The sequence below is a fragment of the Ochotona princeps genome, chromosome 3 (genome assembly GCF_030435755.1).
Source record: "Ochotona princeps isolate mOchPri1 chromosome 3, mOchPri1.hap1, whole genome shotgun sequence".
NCBI lineage: Eukaryota > Metazoa > Chordata > Mammalia > Lagomorpha > Ochotonidae > Ochotona > Ochotona princeps.
Genome location: NC_080834.1, coordinates 27,112,781 through 27,136,740, shown reverse-complemented (window position 1 = coordinate 27,136,740; position 23,960 = coordinate 27,112,781). Strand labels below are relative to the sequence as shown.

General features: G+C 58.7%; 1 protein-coding gene across 1 annotated transcript in view; it reads left to right on the top strand.

The window, feature by feature from the left end:
- Positions 1 to 21,778, top strand: part of UMODL1 (uromodulin like 1) — a 43,238-nt gene extending 21,460 nt beyond the window's left edge. Inside the window, exons 11-23 of the mRNA XM_058661254.1 lie at positions 1,296 to 1,438; positions 1,547 to 1,841; positions 2,730 to 2,987; positions 5,041 to 5,153; positions 6,650 to 6,863; positions 10,029 to 10,166; positions 10,908 to 11,185; positions 13,400 to 13,545; positions 14,185 to 14,421; positions 14,551 to 14,710; positions 16,483 to 16,567; positions 17,376 to 17,578; positions 21,468 to 21,778. Of these exons, the coding sequence (XP_058517237.1) occupies positions 1,296 to 1,438; positions 1,547 to 1,841; positions 2,730 to 2,987; positions 5,041 to 5,153; positions 6,650 to 6,863; positions 10,029 to 10,166; positions 10,908 to 11,185; positions 13,400 to 13,545; positions 14,185 to 14,421; positions 14,551 to 14,710; positions 16,483 to 16,567; positions 17,376 to 17,557 (2,249 nt within the window). The 3' untranslated portion in view covers positions 17,558 to 17,578; positions 21,468 to 21,778. The remainder of the gene's footprint in view (positions 1 to 1,295; positions 1,439 to 1,546; positions 1,842 to 2,729; positions 2,988 to 5,040; positions 5,154 to 6,649; positions 6,864 to 10,028; positions 10,167 to 10,907; positions 11,186 to 13,399; positions 13,546 to 14,184; positions 14,422 to 14,550; positions 14,711 to 16,482; positions 16,568 to 17,375; positions 17,579 to 21,467) is intronic.
- Positions 21,779 to 23,960: the final 2,182 nt, after the last annotated feature.

Here is a 23,960-nt window from a genome sequence, read left to right as displayed (position 1 = left end):
GCCATTGCAGCTCACTTGGGGAGTGAATCATCGGACGGAAGATTTTCCTCTCTGTCTCTCCTCCTCTCTGTATATCTGACTTTGCAATAAAAAATAAATAAATCTTAAAAAAAAAAAGTGAATGAGAGACAGTACCATCATGGGAGCAAATGCATTTTTAAAAATTATTATTTAATTATTTGAAAGAGTTACAGAGAGGAGGAGAGAGAGAGAAAGAGAGAGAGAGAGAGCTTTCATCTACTGGTTCTCTCCCCCAGCTGGCCAGAGCTGGACATGTCCAAAGTTAAGACCTAGGAGCCTCTTCTGGATGTCCCGTGGGGTGCAGGGTCCCAAGGCCTGGGGCCGTCCTCTGCTGCTTTCCCAGGCACGGAAGGGAGCTGGACTGGAAGTGGAGCAGCTGGGACATGAACTGCAGCCCATATGGGATGTGGGCACTGCAAGGGGAGGCTTTACTTGCTGTGCCGCAACGTTGGCCCTGATTTCAGTTCTTTTAAAAGCAGACGAGAGACATTAAAGTTAGCCTGCTGCTAATCTTCATTTTAGTAGACATAAAATGTGATTTCCTTTTTTATATATATATATATATATATTTAAGATTTATTTTATTTTTATTACAAAGTCAGATATACTGCGAGGAGGAGAGACAGAGAGGAAGTGGAGCTGCCGGGATTAGAACCAGCAGCCACATGGGATCAAGGCGAGGACCTTAGCCACCAGGCCACGCTGCCGAGCCCGTGATCTCCTTTTAATCAAGGCATGCAGGCGGGGCCCAAGAAGACTCCGTGTTACTGACCTCTGGGGGTGGGGTGGACCCCTACCTAGGGAACATCACACCCCAGAGGGTGGGATTCTGGGTGAGCCCTGGCCGAAGGCCCAGACATGCCGTGTCTCTGTCCCCAGTGGGGGCTATTGGGCCACTGAGCTATGAAGCTAGGGTTGATTGGCTAGCCAAGTCTACAGTTGATTAGCCATGTCTGCCCTGGGCACAGATAGGGACAGAGTGCAGACCAGCCATGCTTCCCTCCTGGGCACAGATGTGGACAGAGCACGGACCAGCCATGCCTCCCTCCTGGGCACAGACAGGCACAGAGCGCGGACCAGCCATGCTTCCCTCTTGGGCACAGATGGGCACAGAGCACGGACCGGCCATGCTTCCCTCTTGGGCACAGACGGGCACAGAGAGTGGACCGGCCATGCCTCCATCCTGGGAGGGTTCTTGTGGAGGCTAGCTTCTGTGGGCATAGCTGCACTCCTCACGTACCAGGCGCCTGTCTGACAGTGGCTGTGTCTTGCAGGAGACATGGGGAGCCCCACGGAAGCTGTGCCATCTGCAGCGGCAGGGGTCATGGCCCCATCGCTGGGCACAGCAACAGCAGCACTCAGCGCAGAGAACCCTACCTTGACATCAAGCGCAAGGCACCTGCAGGGCACCCAGACTGCCGGGGCCCCCACCCAGCATCTTGACAGAGCCTGACAAGGAACGCTGGGGCAGCACAGGGCGAGGTGTGGCTGGGGCAGAGCCCAGCGCAGCCCCCGGCCTGGGGAGCACTGCCCAGGTGGGCCGGCACTGCCCCCCTCCTCCGGGACTCTCAGCTCAGTTCCCAGTTCCTACCAGGGGGCAACAACTGACCTGCTGGACACCCATGGACAGTTTCTGGGAACACTCGCCACGAAGCCACCCACTGAGGACCCCACGGGCCACGTCATGTGGCACACCACCCTGCCCGTGTGGGAGACTCCCCTGAGCCCCACACAGAAGAAGAATGAGTACCCCAGCCTCCCCGGCTCCCCAGCCCTGCCACGGACCCCCACCCTGGCATCTCTGAGGACCCCCACCTGCGGTGAGTGCTGGGGAACCCTGCAGTGGGCAGAGGTCTCTCTCCTCTGGGGCACGAGGGCACCCAATGGGCTGGCACTCTGCAGCTGTGCTGGTCTGGGTGAGGGCGCGATCCCTCCCCATCTCAGCCCTCTGCTACCCTCCCTAAGCTCCCTGTGTGCAAGAGCGCAGAGGAGCCCTGGGGGATCCTGTGTGGGACCAGCGTCAGCAGCGGTGACCCTGGCTGGTGGGCACCCCAGTTATCCCGTACCACAATTATGCTGCACATTCAGCTGGCTGAGATCCTGTCCAGCGCCACCACCAGTGGGGCACTGCACTCAGTGGGGACACACTCCAGCCTGGACCACCTCCCCCCTCCCCACACCAGATCCACGTCATGTGCAGAAGAAGTGTGGCTGTCCCCAAGCCCCCAGGTGATATGCAGGAGACCCCAGGGGCAGGAAACAGTCCGGGCCATGGCTGCCCTACAGAGTTTTCTGTCATGAGCTCACGGCGCTGGCCGGCCTTGATCAGTGCCGAGACTGGGCTGCTGAACAGCAGAGGCCGGCCTCTGTTTGACCTCCCGTGAGCCCCAGGACATCCCTGTATGTACACACAGCTCTCTGTCCCCCTCCGTGTGTCCCACCAGGATGGGAGCTGGGTAGCCCTGATGACAAGGGACCCAGAGCCTGTCCCTCATTGTCGGGGTCCAGAGGGCTCAGGATGCCTTTGCACCCACCCCCCGAAGCCACTCCTCCAAATCCCTGGGGCATGCAGGTGCATCCCAGGGCATCCCTGGACTGGGATGCTGCAGCCAGTGCTGTCCGACTGCTGTGTCTGACTCCCAGCCTGGACCAGGCTCCCCAACAGCGGCTCACTGATGGTGGTTTCCATGTTGGTGTTCTGCTCGCAGCTCCCGTCCTCATCGAGCGGATCACGGTCTCCAACGTGACCAGCTATGGCTTCCACCTGGCATGGGTGGCGAGTCTCGCCCTGCGCCCCACCTTCCAGCTCACCCTGAACCCTGCACTGAGCTCCACTGTGGGCCTGGAGACCCAGGACACGCGTGTGGTGTTGTCGGGGCTACAGCCAGGCGTCCTGCACCTGGTGGAGCTGGTGGCCAAAGCATGTGGGAAGGAAGGCACCCCAGCACACCTGAAAGTGAGGACAGGTAATGGGCTTTAGAGTGTGCCTTCCTCTGTCCTTGTGACAGTAGGACAGGAGGAGGAAGAGGGGACGAGGAGGAGGAAGGAGAGGAGGAGGAAGAGGGGGAGGAGGGAGAGGAGGAGGGAGAGAGGGGGAGGGAGAGCAGGAGGAGGGAGAGGGGGAGGGAGAGAAGAGGAGGGAGAGAGGGGGAGGGAGAGCAGGAGGGAGAGAGGGGGAGGGAGAGGCAGGAGGAGGGAGAGGGGGGAGGAGGAGGGGGGATTTCCCTCTGGCCGGGATTTCAGAGGACTGATTTCTCCAGAAGCCCCTGGGGTTCCGTTTTCTCCTCCGTGTTGTGTGTCCGGCTCATTTTGCTGGACACAGGCTGGCCGGAGACTCCTTTCAGGGTAAGCTGGGCAGGCAGTGGGCTGGGAGGGGGTGTCCCAGAGCAGCCCACTGCCTGCCCAGGAGCCCAGGGAGCACTGATGAAAAATTCTGCAGTGTTCATCTGTTGAGCTATGCCCCCCCTTGCCTTGCTCGGTGGACTTGGCCTTCAGGAAGGGCAGTGCTGATCAGTGGGGCAAGCGGCTGGAGACCTGCGAGTGACCCTCCCGAGCCCCGGGGCCCCACAGTAGGGGCTGAGATCGGATGGAGGCACCATGGGCCACACGTGAACTTTGTCCCCGATGATGTAGATTCAGATAAAATTCCTCTCTTCTCCCTGTTACCTGAGGCGGTCGCAATTTCAAAAATTTTCCTTACTTACTTTCATGGAATTTGAATGAGAGAGAGAGGCAGATACATCCCCAACTGCCGGTTCCTTTCCTAACTGAATGTCCCAGATGGGGTCAAGCCAGGCCAAAGCCAGGAGGTCAGAAACCCATCCTAGCTTCCTGTCCAGATAGGGGGTTGGGGGGGCCCAGGTGCCTGAGCCGCCACCATCAGGTGCACCTGCTGCCTGCCAGGGTGCACCTTAGCAGGAAGCTAGAAGTGGGGGGGGGGGGGGCAGCTGGGACTTGAACTCAGTGTGTCCCGTGTTTCCTGGGCCACTTCTTACCCATGTCCCCTGAAGACCCAAGGGTGTGCAAGGTTTGCAGGCAAGTCCTCACACCTCAGGTTGCTTCCCAAGCACCGAGAGGGGGGCTGCACTCCTTGGGGGCGGCTGAAGGTGACCTCCTGGGATGCAGCAAGAAGATCTTTGGGGTTCTGTCGCTGTCCTTTGATGTGCTAAGGGGGCTCTGCTTGGGAGATTAGACCCAAGTCCTTGAGACCCTGGTGGCTCAGGCTCGTAGTGAGCTGGAGGGGGCAGTGGGTGTCACTGGCTGGTCAGACAGGCCAGCCATGGGACTAAGAGCAGAGCTCGCTGTACCAGCTGTGTGTCATGGGCTGGAGACAGCGGCATGTGGGGCTGGACAGCTCAGCGGTTCGTCTCCAACCTAAGCAAGGAACTCTTGGCAGTGGTGGCAGCGGGATGGGGGCAGGCTGTAAGCTCCCCACCCCATGTCTCTCTGTCACTGCCCACATAACCCTTGGCACGTGGCAGGTACTGCAGGAATGTCTAGTGGAGGCAGGACTGGCCAGGGGCACAGGACCGCATGCCGGAGCCAGGCTGCTTTGGGGGTGGGATTCCAGGCTGTGCATCCCATGTGGTCCCAGAAAGCTCATGTGGGGAGAAGATTCAGCCGGAGGAAGCCAGGGCCAGAGCAGGGACCGCCCTGGGGGAGGGGGCATCCTGGGTGGCCAGGGACAACTGGCTCACCTCTCAGGCCCTGGCATTAGCCGGCGATGGTGCCTTCCTAGGCCAGTTGGAGTTGTTCTGACTTGCAACCAAGTTGGCTGGAACCCTGTGTACAGAAGATGGCATGAAGGTTGGGGAGGGGAAGCTGGGGGAGTGGGTTCTGCAGCCCCTGGAAGGTTCTCCCTCTGCCCACACTCCCCCTTCAGGGCAGCAGGTCCAGCTTCTCCGTCCTGGGGCTCAGGTCAGCCTTGGCTTGTTGTTCTCCCTGGGTGATGAGGCTGCACAGGACATTCTGCTGCCCGGTGCTGTGCCCTCAGCCATGTGCCCATGCCTGTTCCCGCAGTGGCCAGGAAACTCGGCGGCCAGGTGAGGATCGCCAACGTCTCGTTCTCCGAGTCGCTGAGCAACACCAGCAGCCGTGAACACCGTGAGTTCCTGCAGGTCTTCCTCAAGGCGGTGAGTGTCCCGTTGCAGGTAATGGCAGGTGGAGTCCAAGGCCCGGGAATTAGCCCCGCAGGCCCCTGGGCTCCGCCTGTGTGCTGGAAAAGGCGGGCAGGTCCCCAGGCTCCTGGCTTGCCATGGGTAGGCGCATCAGCAGGAAGGACCCGTCTTTCTGTCCTGTGTCACATCGCTTCTGCCCACAGTGGGGTCCTGGGAACACACAGCCCCATCTCCTGCTTAAAAAAAAATGGAAAAAAATGAGATATATTTCACATACTGTGAAAATTTTTAATTTTTGTAAGGTTTAATCATTTTCATGTAAAAAACAAATTCTATAGAGACATATATATATAGAGAGAGAGAGAGAAAGAGAGAGAGAGAGAGAGAGAGAGAGGCCGATCTTCCATCTGCTGGATCACTCCCCAAGTGGCTGTAGTGGCTGGGTGGATCTGAAGTCAGGAGCCAGGGGCTTCTTCCAGGTGTCTAGCGTGGGTACAGGGTGCCAAGGACTTGGACCCTCATCTGCTGCTTTTCCAGGCCATAAGCAGCAAGATGGATTGGAAATGGAGCAGTTGGGACACAAACCAGTGCCGCTATGGGATGCCGGCACTGCGGGCTGAGGATTGGCCTGTTCAGCCACTGTGCTGGCCCTCAGCGCACAAGCAGAGGTTAGACTATCTGGCACAATCTCGCAACGACCGTGGATCACCACCCCTTTGAAAGGAAACCCCGTGGCTGAGAGGTTGCCGGTCACCCCTCCCGGGCCAAGCTGAGACTCACAGGGTTGTGCCACGCGTGACAGCCTGCCTGGCTGCTCTCGCTCAGCGCGGTCTCAAGCCCCGGCCACCTGCAGAAGGTGTGTTGTGGCTGAGTGACACCATCCCACTGCACGAAGACCCCATGTGATCCCGCATTTCCTATTCTTTCCTGCCACCTAGAGGCAGGCTGTGATACTGCAGGACTCGACATTGCCACCTAGGGGCAGAGTGTGATAATGTCGAGCTTTGCAGTGCCCCCTAGAGGGAGGGTGTAATACTGCAATGACGAAGCAGCGTTGGTGGCCAGGGAGCGGCCACTGCCTGCCGCAGCTGTCCAGTGCTGGCCCTGGGATCTCGGATGTCAGCTGTCTAGGGATCCCCAGTTCCCAACCCAGCACATGCATACAGGAGATGTTGGGGGTTTTGTTGAGAGAGGTGGCAGCAGACACAGATGAAGCTGCTCAAAGCCAGCCAGGGCTCTCTCTGGGGTCCACAACCATTGTTGGGTGATAATGGACTTGTCCCTTGGACCCCTTAGACACTGGGGAACATGACGCTGACTCCTGGGTCCTGGGTTGCCCTCCCAGCTGTTCTCCGGGAGGTCACGGCCCTGCAGGAGCTCAGCATGACACAGCCTGTTTCATCTGGCCTTCCTGGGCTGGCATGGGATAGCACGATCCTGCTGCGGGACAGCGTCACACCAGAGGCCGCCCCACGGCAGGTGGCTCTGCTCACAGTGGCATTTCTCTGAAGGTGCGGGGTTCCTTGCCGGCTGTGCTGTGCCAGCAGCTGGACGCCGGCGGGGTCAGGCTGGAGGTGACCCGCATCACCAACGGCAGCGTCGTGGTGGAGTTCCACCTGCTGATCATTGCCGATGTGGACGTGGGGGAGGTGTCTGCTGCGTTCCTGGCTGCCCTGCAGAACATGACCATGCTGGAGGTGGTCCCCAGCGACACCTTCCTGCAGGGTACGTGGGGGCAGGGTCCCCAGGGCAGGGGAGACGGTGGACACCCCAAGGTGCCTCTCGAGGCCTCCCTGGGTATGAGTTGGATAAGACAGGATCCTCCTCATTTCTCGCTGTGATTGGAAACTTTCTCTCGAGGCTCCGGATGGCAAGCAGCTGCAGCAATGTGAAAGCTCCCCAGGGCGCTGTCCCAGCCCCACCCTTGCACTTGCCCCAGGGCTGAGGGGTGCTGGGTCACTCCCTGCACAGTCCCCCCCAACCCCAGGCTGAGAAGAATCATTAAGAGGTGGGGTCAGTGCCATGGTACAACCAGCTGGTCCTCTGCCCTGTGGCGCTGGTTTCCCACACGGGCACCAGCTTGTGTCCCGGCTGCCCTGCTTCCCATCCAGCTCCCTGCTTACAGCCTGGGAAAGCAGTTGAGGACGGCCCGAAGCCTTGGGACTCTGCACTCGTGTGGGAGACCCGGAAGAGCTCCTGGCTCCTGGCTTCGGCTTGGCTCAGCTCCAGCTGTCGTGCTGATTTGGGGAGTGAACTAGCAGGTGATGGAAGACCTTTCTCTCTGTGTCTCTCCTTCTCTTTCTGAAAAAAAAATTCTTTCAAATAAAAGCAAATCTATCTTTAAAAAAACCTGAGAGGTAAGACAGCGAAGAAGGCAACACAGCTTCTTGTCTCATATCACATCAGAAAGCAGATACTAAACCATCAGTGACAAGTGTGAAGCTGGGGGTCTGGGTACAGTCGCAGACGCCGAGATCCGCAAGCAGTTGGAAATGTCCTGTTTCACACCCAGCCAAGTCCAGGTGTCCTTACAGAGCAAGCACAGCTCCCCAGTAGTCTCCGTGACTCGTCGGAGGCTTAATGTTCTAAAGTTACAGCAAGCCCGTAGAAACAGATGGTAAGTGCCCGAGACCTGAGAGCTGTGTGCACGAGAGCCCGAGCCACAGCGCAGAAGAGCCACAAACGGCCGCCACTCCTGGACTCCCTACTGGGGCAAGCCGCAGGCTGCTTCATCCAGGCACAAGACAAGTCAACAGTCCTGACCCGAGGGGCGGGGCCGGTCTCCACCCTGCAGCGCATTTGCCAGCAGGTGGCCTCAGCTGGACCCTGTGACTGCTGCCTAGCACTTTTGAGACGTCAGGGACCAGGTGACATCAAAGCCAAGGGCCTGGATGACCCGACGGTCCTGAGGCGGGAGAGGTGTCAAGGACTGTTGTCAATTAGGAACAAGAGAGGTATCCACTTTCTTTTCAGATTCATTTACTTATTGAAAGGCAGAGCAGTAGGAGAGAGAGAGAGAAACAGAAAGAGAGTTTCCATCCACTGGTTCACTCCCCAAACAGTCGCAATGGCCAGGACCGGATCAGACAGGAGCCAGGAGCGTCTGTGTTTCCCACGCGGGTGCAGGGCCCAGGCACTGGGCCGTCCTCTGCTGCTCTCCCAGGGGCATCAGCAGGAGCTGGATCGGAAGTGGGATAACCCGGACTCTCACCAGGTCCTTGATGTGGCTTAACCTGCCGTGCACCATGCGGGCCCCAAGTGCAGACTTCTGAGCTGGGAGGGTGTTGGTTCAACTGGATGAGGAGCGTGGCCGCTGCCATCCTGGCTACAGTGTGGTCTGCACAGGCCAAGGGTCCCAAAGACCCCTGGGCCTGGGACCAAAGTCTTTCAGATTCTGGAATATTGGTTAACACCTAATGGGCTACTTTGGGGACAGCACCCAAGTGGAAACATGGAATTCATAGATGTTTCATGTACAGGGGAACTTCTACAAAATTTATGGGAAAGGCATGCTGGTTTTTTTTAGAGTTATTATTTTTATTGGAAAAGCACATTTACAGAGAGAAGGAGAGAGAGAAAGATCTTCCGTCTGTTGGTCCACTCCCTAAATGGCCACAACAGGCAGAGCTGAATTGGAAGCCAGGAGCCTCTTCCGGGTCTCCCATGTGGGTGCAGGGTCCCAAGGCTGTGGGCTGTCCTGTACTGCTTTCCCAGGCCACAAGCAGGGAGCTGGATGGGAAGTGGAGCAGCCGGGATATGAGCCTGTGCCATATGGGATGCCGGTGTGGGAGGTGGAGGATTAGCCAGCTGAGCCATTGCGCTGGCCCCCCGTGCTGCCGTGCATGTCTGCTGTTACAGAGGCTTCTAGAAGGCCCTGTGCAGGGAGCTGAGTCAGGAGCTGGAGCCAGAGCCAGGAATCGAACCCAGGCACTGTGCCACGGGACATGGGCTGGCTTAACTCCCCCTCAGCCTGTGTTTTATTTTAAAAATGGTAATTAATGGATGAACAAGTTAGAGCTCCAGGGAGACACACACGTCGCGGGGCAAGAGGGAGGGTCTTCCATCTGCTGGCTCACTCATGCCCTGGCTGCAATGTCCAGGGCTGGGCCGCGCTGAGGCCTGGAGCTTTCTCTGGTTCTCCCACATGGGTGCCAGGGCCCTCTAGAGCCCTCCTCTGGCGTCTCCCCAGGCAAACCAAGAGCTGGACTGGGAGTAGAGCAGCCAGGGCATGAACCGGTGCCCATATGGCATGCTGGCATTCCTGGTGGTAGCTTTTCCACCACCCCACAGTGCCAGTCCCTCGGGCTATGTTTTAAAAGACCAGAAAGAACCGCACCAACCAGCAGCTCTGTGCTGGCCTTTCCAGGTCTGGCCCGCTTCCAGCAGAGTCTGCGCCGCTCTTGGTCCGGGATGCAGACAGGCACAGTGACCAAGGACCTTTTCCAGCTTACCGGGGTGGGTGTGGGCCCCTCCTGTCTGCTGGCCGCCCCAGGGGGGTGGGTGGAAGACACTCCACCCTGGGCCCAGGCTCCTTCTTCTGGCTCAGCCCCTGCAGACATATGCCCCCTGTGTCCCCAGAGCCGCACGGCTCCCATGCTATACCCCCCACTGGGAGAAACAGCCCCAGAAGGCTGTGCGAGGGCACCCTGACCCTGCTCTCTGCTGGCAGCTCCCAGCTGCCCCTGGGCCGCGCGAGAGTGATGGATGCCCAGGGCCCACGGCGCTGCTCTCTGCTGGCAGCCCCCCGCTGCCCCTGGGCCACGTGGGAGTGATGGATGCCCAGCGCCCACTGCGCTGCTCTCTGCTGGCAGCCCCCCGCTGCCCCTGGGCCACGTGGGAGCTGTAGCACTCAGGGCCCACGGTGCTGCTTTATGTCCCAATGTCCCACAGATTACGACGAGTGTGCGACAGGCGAGGACGACTGTGCACCTGGGACCACCTGCAGGAACACCCTCGGCTCCTTCTCCTGTGACTGCGAGGAAGAAGAACTCGACCTCCCCATAGAATATTCTGGAAGATCCTGTGAAGGTGGTGTCCTTTGTTCCTCTTCCACGACCCTGCCCCACAGCCTCTTCTCTCAGGACACTCGTTCACGAAGGCCTGCTTGTCCCAGGGAGGTCCTGGGCAGGCGTCCTGCGTGTGCACGTGTGTCTTCCCTCCCCGTCCCTTCCCTCACACACCTCTCAGGCACTGCTGTTCACTTGGCCCAGGCGTGTGCGGGGATGCTCCTGCCTGCCTGGCGGATGTGCAGTGTGCCTGACCAACCCCAGAGGCAGCACTTCTCAGCCGGCCATCCGCTCTCTGCTTTCCTCATGTGCTCGGCCTCCGTGTTTAGCGACCCTTAGCTCCTGGGAGAGCTGGAGTCCAGAGATGGGCTGGGGCCACCTCCAAGGACACTCAGCCTCAGGATGAAAGCAGGAGGTACAGCATAGGCAAAGCTGTTCCTGTCCAATGAGTGTGGTCAGGGAGGACTTCCTGGAGGAGGTGTCTTGGAGCAGCTGACAGGGGAAGACTGAGGTGGCCCCTGGCAGAGTGGGCAGATGCACCATGAAAACAGGGCTGCTGACAGTGGGCAGGGTGCACGCTGGACATCAGGCACCCACAGGAGACAGGGGTAGGTGGCCGAGGGGAGGAGCAACGAGGCCTGGGCTGGCAGAAGCACGCACTGGTGCCAGTGTGCAGCCGTGGTCCGCGCACTGTAATCCTCCAGGTGCGGCCGGCATGGGCCCCCGAGCACAGACCCACACTCCTTCCTCCCATGCCTTGCAGGTGACTTCCCCGGCAGCACTGTCCCGGCCCCCAGCCCTGTGGGAAGCAGCCCTGCACCCTCAGGCCCGTCCCCTCGGCTGACGCTGAGCAGCGCCGTCAGGGTGCTGTGCGAGATGGAGAAGGTGGTTGTGGCCGTGCAGAAGCAGTTCCTGCGGCAGGAAGCTGTCCCCGAGTCGTCCCTCTACCTGGGCCAGCCGGCCTGCAACGTGAGCCACAGCAACCGCAGCCACGCGCTCCTGGTGGCCGGCTGGGGCGAGTGCGGGACCCTCGTGCAGAGCGTAAGGCCTGGGCCCAGGGAGGGGTGCCCATGGGGGTTGGGTCTGCACCCCCACGGCTCTGGCCCCAACAGGGACACAGGGAAACCAAGGGCTTGGGGCAACTTCAGAGTCGGGGTGAGCGGCCCCTCCACCGTGAGGGCTGGAGGGGCAGGGGGAGTGGACGGCAAGAAAGCCGGGAGTTGTGTGTGTAAGCTTGTGACTGTGTGTCTGTGCCTAGGTTTGTGTGTGTGCCCAGGTGTGTCCAAGCAGTACACATGTGTGAGTGTGTGCAAGCTTGTGACCATGTATATGTGTGTGTGATTGTGCTTGTGTGCCACTGTGAGGGGATTCAAGGGTACACATGTTCCAATGACTGCATGCTTGCATCATGTGACCGTGGGGGAACACATGGGAATGTATGTGTATACATCTGTGTGAGCACTGTGTGAGAGTGTGTGTGACTGTCTTTGTTAACGTGTGTGTGTGTGCTGTGTGTCTTGGCTGTGTGCACATGTGCGTATGAGGGTATGTACAGTGTACAAATTGCTTAAGGTGTGCGTGAAAGGTGTAAGCATGGAGCAGCTGTGAGGGTTTCCCAGTGTGCACGTGTGTGTGCATGCATAAGGAATGTGTGTACGTGTGTGCAAAGGATTCATGTGGGGGAGTGTGTAAGGAGTGTGTTATATGTGTAAGGGGTGTACATGTGTAAGGGGTGTGTTACATGTGTAAGGGGTGTTACATGTGTAAGGGGTGTGCACGTGTATAAGAAGGGTTTGTTAGGGACTCATGCATACGTGTAAGGTGTGCAAGACACATGTGTATGATGTGTAAGGTATGTAATGGGTGTGCATGTATAAGGCATGTAGTTGGTATGTAACACATGTGTGATCTGTGAATGGTATGTAAGTGCACGTGTGTGGAAGTGGCAGTGGAGGCCCATGGTGGTGGTGTCCCCAGTTCCCTTGCACACTGGGGGCCTGGGCCCGGATGGGGGTGGTAGGAGCCCCGCTGGGTTGGGGCTGCGTGGTGGCAGCCTTGGCAGCCTGTGTGGGGTCCACTGGGCCGGCTGGGGGTGCAGCACCTTGTGGGCTGTGGGTATGGGTCCCAGGCTTTGCCGCTTGTCTGCCTGTGTCCCTGTCACCACGCCCTGCAGGGACAGGCAGCGCCTGCGGGAACTCAGCCCTGGGGTTCTTGGGAGCAGGCAGCCCTGGAGGTCTCCTGGCCTGGCTGTGGAGGCCGGGCTGCAGGATGGCTTGAACGGGAGGGGCTGCCTCCAGTAGCTAGGGGCCAGTCCTGGGAAGGGGCCTGCAGGGGCAGCTGGGCAGGGGGACAGAAGGCTGACGAGGGAGCTCAGCGTGGTCCCTGTGGTTCAGGGCTTTTCAAGAGGGGGGATGGGGAGGGGTTGTGTGCCCCAGTACCCCGTGGACATGCGTGAACCATGTGATCTGTGTGCAGACATGATGGCATGCTAGATCCCCAGGGCACCTGGACCTGCTCTACCAATGGCGTTTAGGGCAGATCCCTGGAGGTCCAGCTTGTTCCCGTGCCCTGTGGCCCAGCAGATTCTGGGCCTGAGGCAGAGCCGATGGGCTCCTATGCAACAGGTCCACTGCCCGGGGAGCCCACTGCCTGCTCAGAGGGGCCCTGGAGTGGCAGGAGCAACCCCCACATCTGCTGTGACCACGTCCTTGCCTGCCCCACTGTGGACCCTCAAAGCCACACGGCTTAAGAGGCACCTTGGGGGTTCTGCTTCCAGCCGGTTAGGGCTGCCCAGGCATGGGGTGAGTGGCAGCTTAGGCCCCAGGGACAGCATGGAGGATGTGCAGGCTGCAGTAGAGGCATTTGAACAGCCTGCAGGGTGGTCCTGGGCATCCCAGCCTCAGGGTGACAGGAGTGACATGGTGGCCATGCAAGCTGTGTCCTGCTGCCGGAATCCCAGGGGACTCTGCGACCTTCCTCACATACAGAGCTGTCCTGTCTCAGTTTCCCAGCCAGGTGCCCTGGGGCAGTGCTGTGGTGGCAGGTGCAGTGCCCAGGTGGACAGCAGGGGCCCAGCCCTCCGCTGTCTGACGGTGTGCGCTGCGGTGGATCCTTGGAGTGTGTTCACAGTGGAGGGGCAGGCAAAGCAGGGCGGCTGACTGCACACCCCATGATGCCCAGAGCGGGGTCCCAGGTAGGGTCGGGGGCCCCAGGCACCCCGGGCACTCACACCCTCACCTGTGTCTGTGTGTTCAGAACAAAACGGACACGGTGGTGAGGACCACGCTGAGGAGTGACCTGTCCCCCGACGGCGTCATCCGGCACCTCAGAATCCTCAGCCCGATCCACTGCGCCTTCCGCAACCACCTGCTCACGTCCTCAGGGTACACGCCGGAGTGGGGGTGAGCGTCTGGCAGGGGCATCCGGCCCACCCGGGACCCTTCCTGGGAACAAACAGGCAGATGCTGAGGGGCCTGATGAGCAGCCGCCAGCTTCCCCGATCTTGTTGCTCTGGGTGGGGTGTCTCCAGTAGCTGGCAGGAGGCCCTGGCCCTGGGGCGCTGCTACAACCCACCCCCACTCCGCCAGAGCCTGACCAGGGTCTCCTGGCCTTTCCTCTTCTTTCCATAAACCCCTCCCAACACCTGCTTTTACATCTCCACCTGAAGGAGTGAGGGCTGCCTCTTCCCTCTGCTGGCCCTCTCTTAGGTGAGAGAGAGAGACAGAGAGATCTTCAATCTGTTGGTTCACTCCCCAAATGGCCACAGTAGCCAAGGTTAGGCCAGGCCGAAGCCAGGAGCCAGAAACATCTGGGTCTGCCACATGGGTAGCAAGGGCCCAAGCACTGGGCCGTCCTCCACTGCGTTCTCAGCTGCATCAGCAGGGAGCTGGGTGGGAAGTGGAGCAGCGGGGATTTGAACCTGTGCCCCTATGGGATGCCAGCCCTGCAGGTGGCAGCTTAACCCACTAGGCAGCAGTGCTGGCCTCTGGTGTTCTCGCGTGGGCGAGGCTCCTAAGGGCTGCTCCGCCCCCCGCCCCCAGGGTTTACACTGTCATCGAGGATCTCCACGGCGCGGGAAGCTTTGTCACCGAGATGCAGCTGTTCGTTGGGGAGTCCCCCATCCCCCAGAACCACAGCGTGTCTGCCAGCGATGATGTGAAGATCGAGGTGGGACTTTTCACCCACAAGGGCAACCTCAAGGTGGTGCTGACCGAGTGCTGGGCTACGCCGTCCAGCAACGCCCAGGACCCGGTCACCTTTGGGTTCATCAACAACAGGTGAGGGTGGGCCACAGGGCTTCAGGGACAGGCGGGTTCACACTGGGTTCTGGGGGCGGGCGGTGTGGGGAGCCCTGCCTCTGGGGCTGCCCGCGCGAGTGCGGGTGGATGTACCCTCCCTGCCCCCAGCTGCCCGGTGCCCAACACCTACACCCGCGTCATTGAGAACGGCGACTCGCACAAGGCGCAGTTCAAGCTAAGGATCTTCTCCTTCATCAACACCTCCCTCGTCTACCTGCACTGCCAGCTGCGTGTGTGCCTGGAGGCGCCCGGGGCCTCGTGCAAGATCGTGAGTGCCCGGCTGGCGGACGCTGTCCCCCCCCTCCGTCCCTGCTGTCGCTTTAGCCTCAGAGCCTAGGGGCCCGGTGGCTGCCGGGCCTGCAGACTTGGCGTCAGAGCCATGCGTATGAGGCCTGTGGAAGCTGGGGTAGGGGCCCTTGGCAGGCACGGTGGACTCCGGCAGCACTTCCTGAGGTTGCCTTGGTGAGGGGGTGTGCTGTGGTACGACACAGCCCTGCCCAGCTGCTGTCCGGCCCCGTGCCTCCGCGGGCCTGTTACTGAGCATGTGCTGACAGCCACCTGTGGTGTCATTAGGTGATGACGAGTTCATGAAGATGTCACAGGGTAGTTGGAGTGCCCCTAGACGGTGTGGACTTGGCACTAACCCCAGAAGGTTCTGGTGCTTTGGGGTGCTGGCCAAGTCCCCCAACAGTGTCCCCAGTAAGCTTGTCCCTATGAGGAGTAGGATGAGGAGGAGGAAGAGGAGGTGGAGGAAGAGGAGTTGTCCTCTGTCGCATGGTGCCGATTCGTGCCGCGTGGGTCACCACCAGTCATTCCTTAGTGCTCTCAAGGGCTGGGCATGCTGTGTGAGTGGGCTCATTGCCCTTTCCATGGCTGGCAGTTCCGTAGGTTTGTTTATGGCAGTGCCAGCACACACATGTACACTCCTATGTACACACCTGCACACACACACGAGGAAAATGTCACATGGACGTCGCCAGCTGCCCCACAGCCCTTCTCCATGGGGATCCACTGTGTGAGTGGCCTGGCATGGCTCATGCTGTGTGTCTAAGGCCTCCAGGTCCCTGGCTCTCTCAGGAGAGGCGCTGGCCCCTGAGCTGGCCCAGGACCCTGGTGTGGATTCCCCGAGCTCAGCCTCTACGGAGGCGGGTTGAATAGCCTCTTCAGTTAAACTTGCTGCTGCCGCCTTTCCCACTCAGAGCTGATGAACCTGCCCCTGTCCCGCCAGAGCCTGGGGGTGGGGGGACCCCGGCCGCTGCCGGGAGCAGGTGGTTCTTCCCTACCGTGTGTGACCTCAGTAGCTCTCTCTCCGAGTGCCCTTAAGATGGGGGTTGTGCTAGGAGGGTGTCCTGGGGGGTGGAGAAGATCTGTTTCAGGCCTCTCCCAGCTCCAGATGACGACAAGGTCATGAGCAGCTGGAGGACCAAGCCAGGCAGCCTTTCAAAAATTACTATTTGATAGACGCTAGCTAAGTTGATCTCCCAGCCACTGGTTCACTCCCCAGATGTTTGTAGCAGGCGTGGTTGGGTCAGGCCAACGCTGGCAGGCAGAACCTCGGGTTAGGTCTCCCCTGTGGGTGGGTTGATGGCTGCTGGAGCCATTGTCACCGTGCCCCAGGGTCTGCATTAGCAGGAAGAGGGCGTTAGGAGCAGGAGCTGGGAACTGAACCTGGGAACTCCAGGATGGAGACACGGTCTTTGTACCCGCTGGGACACATGTCTGCCCCCATGTGTTTGTCATGTGAAGGCTGTGGGGAGCAGACAAAGGCCGTGACCCTGGAGAAAGCAGAGGAGACTGAGGGCAGGAGGAGCCTCACAGGGGCAGGTGCCAGGGCCCCGGGGCGTGCCCAGGGGTGTCCACCTGCATGCTTCTGTGCTCTCCATCTCCTTTGGCCCTGCTAGTGCCCCGGGCTCCCTGGGGGCCCCTCCACCTGGGGCATGATCACCTGCCACCCGGCTCTGCTGCCGTGGGACAGAATGGCCTGAGCCGGACGCCCGGGCCAGTGCAGCTCACTTCTGGCTTCTCTCCTGGGTCCCTCAGAACTGCAATGACCTCCGTGTGCTGAGGAGCGGCGAGACCTCTGCGATGCACCAGACGTCCTGGGGGCCCCTCGTTCGCTCCATAGGTGAGCCCCATTTCAGCAGCAGTTGGAACACCCGAGGATGTGCCTTTGGAGCGAGACCTTCCTGCAAGGCTCCCCATGGCAGAATCCAGGCTTGCCAGGCTCCACAGCCCCATGGGCAGAGGTCTGTCAGCCCCAAGCTAGGGACAAGAATATCTGGGCTCTGCGAGGCCCAGGCCGAGGTTTCCTAGAGCAGTGTGTTGAGCTACGAGAGCCAGTCAGGGGACATGGCTGCATGGGTTGGGGGGTACATGGGACAGGTGATGATGGGAAAAGTCCTGTGCCTGCTGTGTGTGCTCAGGAGCGTGTTTGTATGCCCACAACAGAACAGATGTCTGACTGCTTCGCCTGCTGGGGGGATGCGAGTCCATCCATCACACAGACCAGTTGTTTACCTGCCAGGCCACATCCATCTCCAGCTCCCATGAGGGACAGGGCTGTGCACACATGCCTGTGTGTGTAATGGCTGAGGTTGCCAATTTTTGAGGTGTACAGCCTCTTGAGTCTATGAGGGGTCCGTGTGGGCCTCTGTGCTGGAATCTGGCCCTCCCTCACAGCACCCCCCCTTCCACATTCTTGCTCCAAAGTACCCCAGACACGAGGCTGGCTGAGCTACCCCAGCTCTTGGGCCCCTGCCACGTCTCCTTGGGAACGCACAAGGTCATGGTCTCCTAGGAAGGGCTTCACTGGGCTTCAGCTGGGAGCCAGCTGCTGGGCTCCAGGCGCACCCTTGGGTCCCCCACGGTGGCTCTGGCCTGCAGTGCTGGACCCTGGGCACACTGCTCACTCTGCACCTGTCTGCTCCGTGCAGGTGCACCTGTGGGTCCAAAGCCAGGCCTGAGCGCTGGCTACGTGGCCCTCATCGTGGCGGGTGTCCTCGGTGTCCTGGCGGGAGCGGCTGCCCTGGTGGTCGTGCGCTTCCAGAGGATGACTGGAAATTACAGCATCAAGCTCCGCTCAGACAACTTCAGCTACCGAGAGTTTAGCCAATAGGAGCTCGCGGGCGACCCAGAGGTGGGTGGAGCGCGAATAGTGACGGTGCAGTGGGCGGGCTCGAATGTGCGTGGTCCACCTTCCTGGACGTGACTGTGTGCAGTCGGGGAGGGGCCCTGGGCGAGGAGCAGGTGGCCATGATTCGCGCCTCAGGGCCAGGGCAGTGTGGAGGGGCGGAGCAGGACCCAGTATCCAGCCGTAAGGCCAGCTCTGCGAGCCTCTGACGGGGCACCCCCATTGTGCAAGCATTCCCGCACATGTGTGCGTGTGAATGTCCGTGTGTGTACATATGTGTGTGCCCATGAGCCCATGCCCACATGTATATGTGCTTGTTTCTGTATCATGTGTGCACATGCATGTGTGTGAATGTTTCACATGTGTGTACAAGTGAATGTGGGTTGTGTGTCCTGGTGCACCTGGCATACTGGGCTATGCTGGGGGCGCCGTTCTCTGTCCTTGTCCTCGTGGGGTGTCCTTCCTGGGGGATGTGAATCCTGCTCGCACGGACAGTATCACAGGTGTGGGAGTGTGGTGTTCTTGCTGTGCGTGCTTAGTGGGGAGTGCCCTGGTCATCTTTTGCATGAAGGCTATGCGATCCACCAACGTCAAAGGTGCACCGGGCAGCATCGGGGGATCGTGGTCTGCGTGGGCCATGTGGCTAGGGTGGACGCGGGGCCTGGCTGGAGCGATGCGGGCAGGAGTGCACCCCACCTTCCTGTCCTGGTCCGCGTGTCACCAGCGTCTGCCGTGTCTTTCCTTTCGCAAGGGCCCCAGGGTGAGAAGAGCTCTGAGCACACCTGTTTCCGTTCAGCAGGAGCTCTGGGGAGGGGGCTGCATTCCCACCAGCCTCTCCGGGCTGGCCACAGAGCACGTGGGCCCCACTCTGACCTCCCCAGCACACGGTCAGTCATCTGCTTCCCAGTGGCCACTCCCCACCTAGCTGTGCTGTCCTTGTCACTCCTGCATTACAGATGGAGTCTGGGCAGAGAGGGAGGTGCCAAGTGTCTCAGGTCATAGCCTGGACCGTGGGACCCGCCACGCAGGTCATAACCTGGGGCGTGGCAGGGCTGGGTGTTTTGCCCTAGTGCACACCTGACTGGTGACACTTGGTGCGATGCCCTCCAGCCTTCCTGGCTGTTTGAAGGCAGCTTGACAGAGTGGGAATATCTTCCATCCTCTGCTTCCCGCTGCAGTCGGCCAGGCCTGGGCCAGCCTGAAGCCAGGAGCCAGGCGCTCTGTCCTGGTCTCCAACATGGGTGCAGGGCCCCAAGCACCTGGGCCGTCCTCTGCCGTTCTGCCAGGAGCATTGGCAGGCAGCCGGATGAGGACAGGAGCCGGGATAGGCACTGGCTCTCCAGTATGGGGTACCAGCCTCACATGCAGTGCCTTAGCCTGCTGCCCGAGCCACAGAGCTGGTTCCTGTGCGGGGGCTTTCTGAGGAGCCTCCTGGTTCTCGCAGTAGCCCCAGGTATCCATGGTGGAGGGAGCCACTACTGTGGCCAGGAGGGGCAGAACCACCCCAGCAAGCAGCTGTTTCTCCACCCTGGGACAATTCTGAGGGTCCCAAACAGGGGCAGACAGGAGCCACGTCCCAGTGCGGCCTCACATCCTGATATCAACTACTGAACAACAAAATGCTTCTTTAGGCCCCAGATTGGGCTCCCAAGGGGTGGGGTCCTGAGGCCCCTCTCTGTCTCCAACCTGTTCCCTCACCCTCGCCAGGTGTCAGCCCTGAGCTGCCATGTATCCTTCCTCATCAAGCAGGCAGCTTTCCCAGCCTGGCTCCCTGCCTCCACTCTTAGGAGACAGGGAACACTGGAACAGCTCAGCCCCAGGGGTGCACACCAGTCCCCTCCTCAGACAGGGAATTTGGGTCCCAAGCATTCTAACCAGCCAGTCACTCTGGGCCATCCTTCTCTGAAAAGTGTGCAGGTGCCACCTGCTGGGGATCTGCTGGCCCCAATGTGAGAGTGACGCTTGCCTCAAGTCTGCCACAGCTTCTCCTGCCCGAGGTCCCTGACGCCCCTCCACCAAACCACCACGTACAAGTCACTCTGGATGTTGGTACCTGCACAGCAGAGACCAGCCCTGGAGGTTGGTCATTAACCAGCCAACTCTCCAATCAACCAACCAACTAGCCAACCAATAACTGACCAACACCAACAACCAGCCATCAACCAACTAACCAATCAACCAGTCATCAACCAACTGACCAGCTAATAACTAACCAAGCATCAACTAACCAACTAATCACCAACCAATAGCTAGCCACATAGCCATCAACTGACCAACAAACCAATAACTAACCAGCTAACCAACAACCAGCTATTAACCAACTAATCAATCAACCATCAACCAACTAACCAATCAACTAGTAACTGTCAACCATTAAGTATCCAACTAACCACCAACCAATAACTAGTCAGGCAACCATTACCTAGTCAATCAATAATTAACCATCAATCAACTAACCCACCAGTAACAAACCAAATAACCAATGAACAAACTGTTAGATCTGCTGACCACCTGAGAAAAAAAATACCAGCTGAGTACAAACAGGCCTTCATTAAGCAAAGAGCAGTCCGTTCCTGGGCCTTTCCCGTGCGGTGGAGGAATGGACAGGAGAGGAGAGGACCGCAAGTGGGAAGGACAGGCTGGGTAGCGAGACAGGTTTTATACCTCTTCTGACGTGGGTGCTGGCATCGGCCCTGCTTGGGTCCTGATAGGAGAGGAAATGTTGGCCTTTGTCCATCATTGGCCCGTACGGGGCCTTGTATGCCTATGGGGTGTGCCAGATCTCTGGCTGAGGTCACTGTGGTGTCCACCCACTTTCTGTAACCACAGTAACCATCACGAACAACTGACCATCAACTGACCTAACCAACCAATAATCAATCAATGAATCAACTATCAACCAATTAATAGATAGGTAACCAACTAATCAACCATTAACTATCTCATCAAACAATAACCAAGTAACAAACCAATCACCCACCAATAACTAACCAACCAACCAACCACTAACCAGTAGCTAGCCAACCAACCAGGCACCAATAATTCACCACCCACCAGTTGCACCCTGCGAGGTGTGAACTTGGTGCAGCCCCTCACAGAGCAGCCTGAGCGTGTCTCCACAAACAGTGCCGAGGTGCTGAGGTCCAGGAGTGGCTCACGGCCTCGTGGCTCCTGTCCTTGGCGAGTCGCTAGCCTTGCATTCTGGGCATGACCTGTCACTCTCCAGCGGGCACCTATCATGTCCTCAAACCCCCTTCGGTCACCTCCACTACCATTAACTCCTGGGGGCTCCAGGATCCAGGGGTGTCGGCAATGCCCACGTCATCATGTACCCCAAGCCGAGTGGAGGGACTAGGGTTACAAAGAAGACAACACGAGTGGGTCATTCTTGTAAAGAGAATGCTGCTTTATTGAACTCTAGCTTGCCTTTTATATTCTGGTTCCTCCCAGTATTTTTCCAATGCTCAAGCAGCTCCTAAGACCCCCCCCCCCAGGGGCATCTTAAAAAAGGGGAAGCAGGGAAGGGGGAACTTGTGGTCCAGCCAGGGGCTAAATGTATCAGGCCAAGATTGCCCATCCTGTTACCCCTAGAGAAACAAGCTAAGCTGTGGAGTTAACCCTTGGGAGACTGGGCCCTACACAGGGGGGTTGGTCCTAGCAAGCAATGGCACTTGGGTTCCTGATGCCAAATGATGGGAGGTTTGCATGTCACCCAGGCACAACCTCCCTGCTGTATTACCCATAACACTTAGTGTCATGTTTGTGTCACTTTGTTGCTGTTGAGTGACATCCAGGAAGCAAGGGCAGCGTGCCTGGGTGTGCTCAGCACAGACACACTTTCTCTCCGCTGCGCACAGTGCCACCCATGTGACCACTTCCCAACCCTCCCACCCAGGTCGCCGAGAGTCAAGCCCGCTCCTCGGTCCAGTGCTCGCAGGTGTCACCTCTGAGCCCCAAGATACCAACAGCCCCTGCTCATGCCCACAAAGCTCCTCCAGGAAGAGGGAGGGCAGGTGTGGCTGAGGGCAGCGTGCTGGGTGGGGTCCCCCAACCTGGCACCAGCATGCTCTGCCATCACCCCGGCTGGCCATTACTCTATGTATTAGAAGAGCATACGTAGGGATTGATGCCACGGCGTAATAGGTTAAGCCTGTGACTGCAGCGCCAACATGGGCCCTGGTTCATGTCCTGGCTGCTCTGTTTCCCACCCAGCTTCCTGCTTATGGCCTGGAAAAGCAGTAGAAGATAGCTCAAGTCCTTGGGCCCCTGCACCCACATCATGGACCCAGAAGAAGCTCCTGGCTTCTGGCTTCAGAAGGGTCCAGTTTCTGGCTGTTATGGTCATCTAGGGAGTGAACCAGTGGATGGAAAATCTCTCTCCTCTTCTGTCTGTAACTCTTGTCTCTCAAATAAATAAATAAATATTAAAAGAAGAAGTATATGAGTTAGCTAACAGCTGTGTGATGGTCTTAGATGAATTTAGAATCCACTGTGCTCTTAGCTTTTTAGTGCACAAGGTTGATTCTGTTGGCTGCAACTGTTATTCACGAAACATGAAGCCTTGTGGGTGTTCTCAGCATCCATGAGGAACCATGACACGTGTATGCAGTGATCCTGAGCTGCTGACATGGCCCTGGCTGGGCTGGGTGCTGGGCTTGCTTCGACTCATATCACAGGCTTGGGAGGACTGCACTGCTTCAGGCTCTTCCTATGTAGCCCCACCCATCCCAGCATTAGCCCCACACCTGTCACTTGCCCCTCATCACCAGAAGTGTGAGGCATGTGCTGGGGGCCTCATGTGGCTCTCAGAGATGGAGCAGCTGCCACATATCCAAGCACGCCAGGTGCCAGACCATCCACGGTTCCTGCACAGTCGTAAGGAACAGGCCCCGCCCTCCACCTGTGCTCTCTGCCCCGCCCTCACCTGTGCTCTCTGTGGTGACCTCATTGCAGCTCCCCTGGCCTGGCCCCCTCTTTAACACTTGCTGAGCACCGCTCCCAGGCCCAGAACTCGGTGCCCTGGATGACACAGACCTCATTGCAGCTCCCCTAAGCCTGGCCCCCACAGAGCATGAGGCCCTGTGGGAAGGCAGCCGTTCTGGCCAGTAGGTGGTGTGGATCTGAGCGCTGAGCAGAACGAGCACATGTGTGCTGTGAAGTGTCCCTGGCCTGGTCCATGTGTCCATGTGTCTGTCCATCCACTTGTCTACTCAGCCACTTAACCATTCATCCTCTCGACTATCCATCCATCCTTCCACCTACTCATCCATCCATCCATCCATCCATTCATCCACCCCATCCATCCACCCCATCCATCCACCCCCATCCATCCATCCATCCACCCCATCCATCCACCCCATCCATCCACCCCATCCATCCACCCCCATCCATCCATCCATCCACCCCATCCATCCACCCCATCCATCCACCCCCATCCATCCATCCATCCATCCACCCCATCCATCCACCCCATCCATCCACCCCATCCATCCACCCCATCCATCCATCCATCCATCCATCCATCCACCCCATCCATCCACCCCATCCATCCACCCCATCCATCCACCCCCATCCATCCATCCATCCATCCACCCCCATCCATCCACCTACCCATTCCTCTTCCATCCAGCAATCCATCTATCCATCCATCCATGCACTCATCCAGCCAACACACCCAGGTATCTGTGTTGGGTCCTCGTTCTTACACTGACACTTGAAAGCTGAGAAGCCTGAGGTGGGGTCCTTCATGTCCCCATCCATGTGAACAAACCCTCCTGAGTAAATGACACTGAAGCCAGTCAGGCCTCCGTAGGGAGCAGGGAAAGGACCCGAAAAAAAAAAACGCACCACATGAGGGTGCATGTGAGCTGTGTATGAATGCATGCATGTTTATGAGCTGTGCACACATAGGGGTGTGTATATGTGACTGTGGATATAAGCTGTGCATGGAGCATGTGATCTGTGTGGATTGCATGTGAGTGTGTAAGCAGCGCGCACACATGTGCATGTGTACATACGCTGTACATGTGTACACATGAGTGTATGTACATCTAATCTGCATGTACATGCTGTGTGCACATGTGTGTAAACATGTATATGAGCTGTGTGTGGAGTGTGTACACGGCCTCTGTACACATAAGTTGTGCACGTGTGTGTGTGTGTGTTGTCACGTTACTTCCCTGTGAGAGCTGTGGCAAGGCCAGCATCCTGACTGCTGTGTCTGCACTCGCCGTGCCTCTCACCCAGGCTCTTGGCTGGACTGGCTCAGGGCATTACACCCACGGCACGTGGAGCCAAGGAGAGGGCAGGGAGGGTTCCAGAGTGGCCTGGGGTGCCCGTGGAGTCACCCACTGCTCTGCCTGGGATTGTGTGGTGCACTAGGAATGGC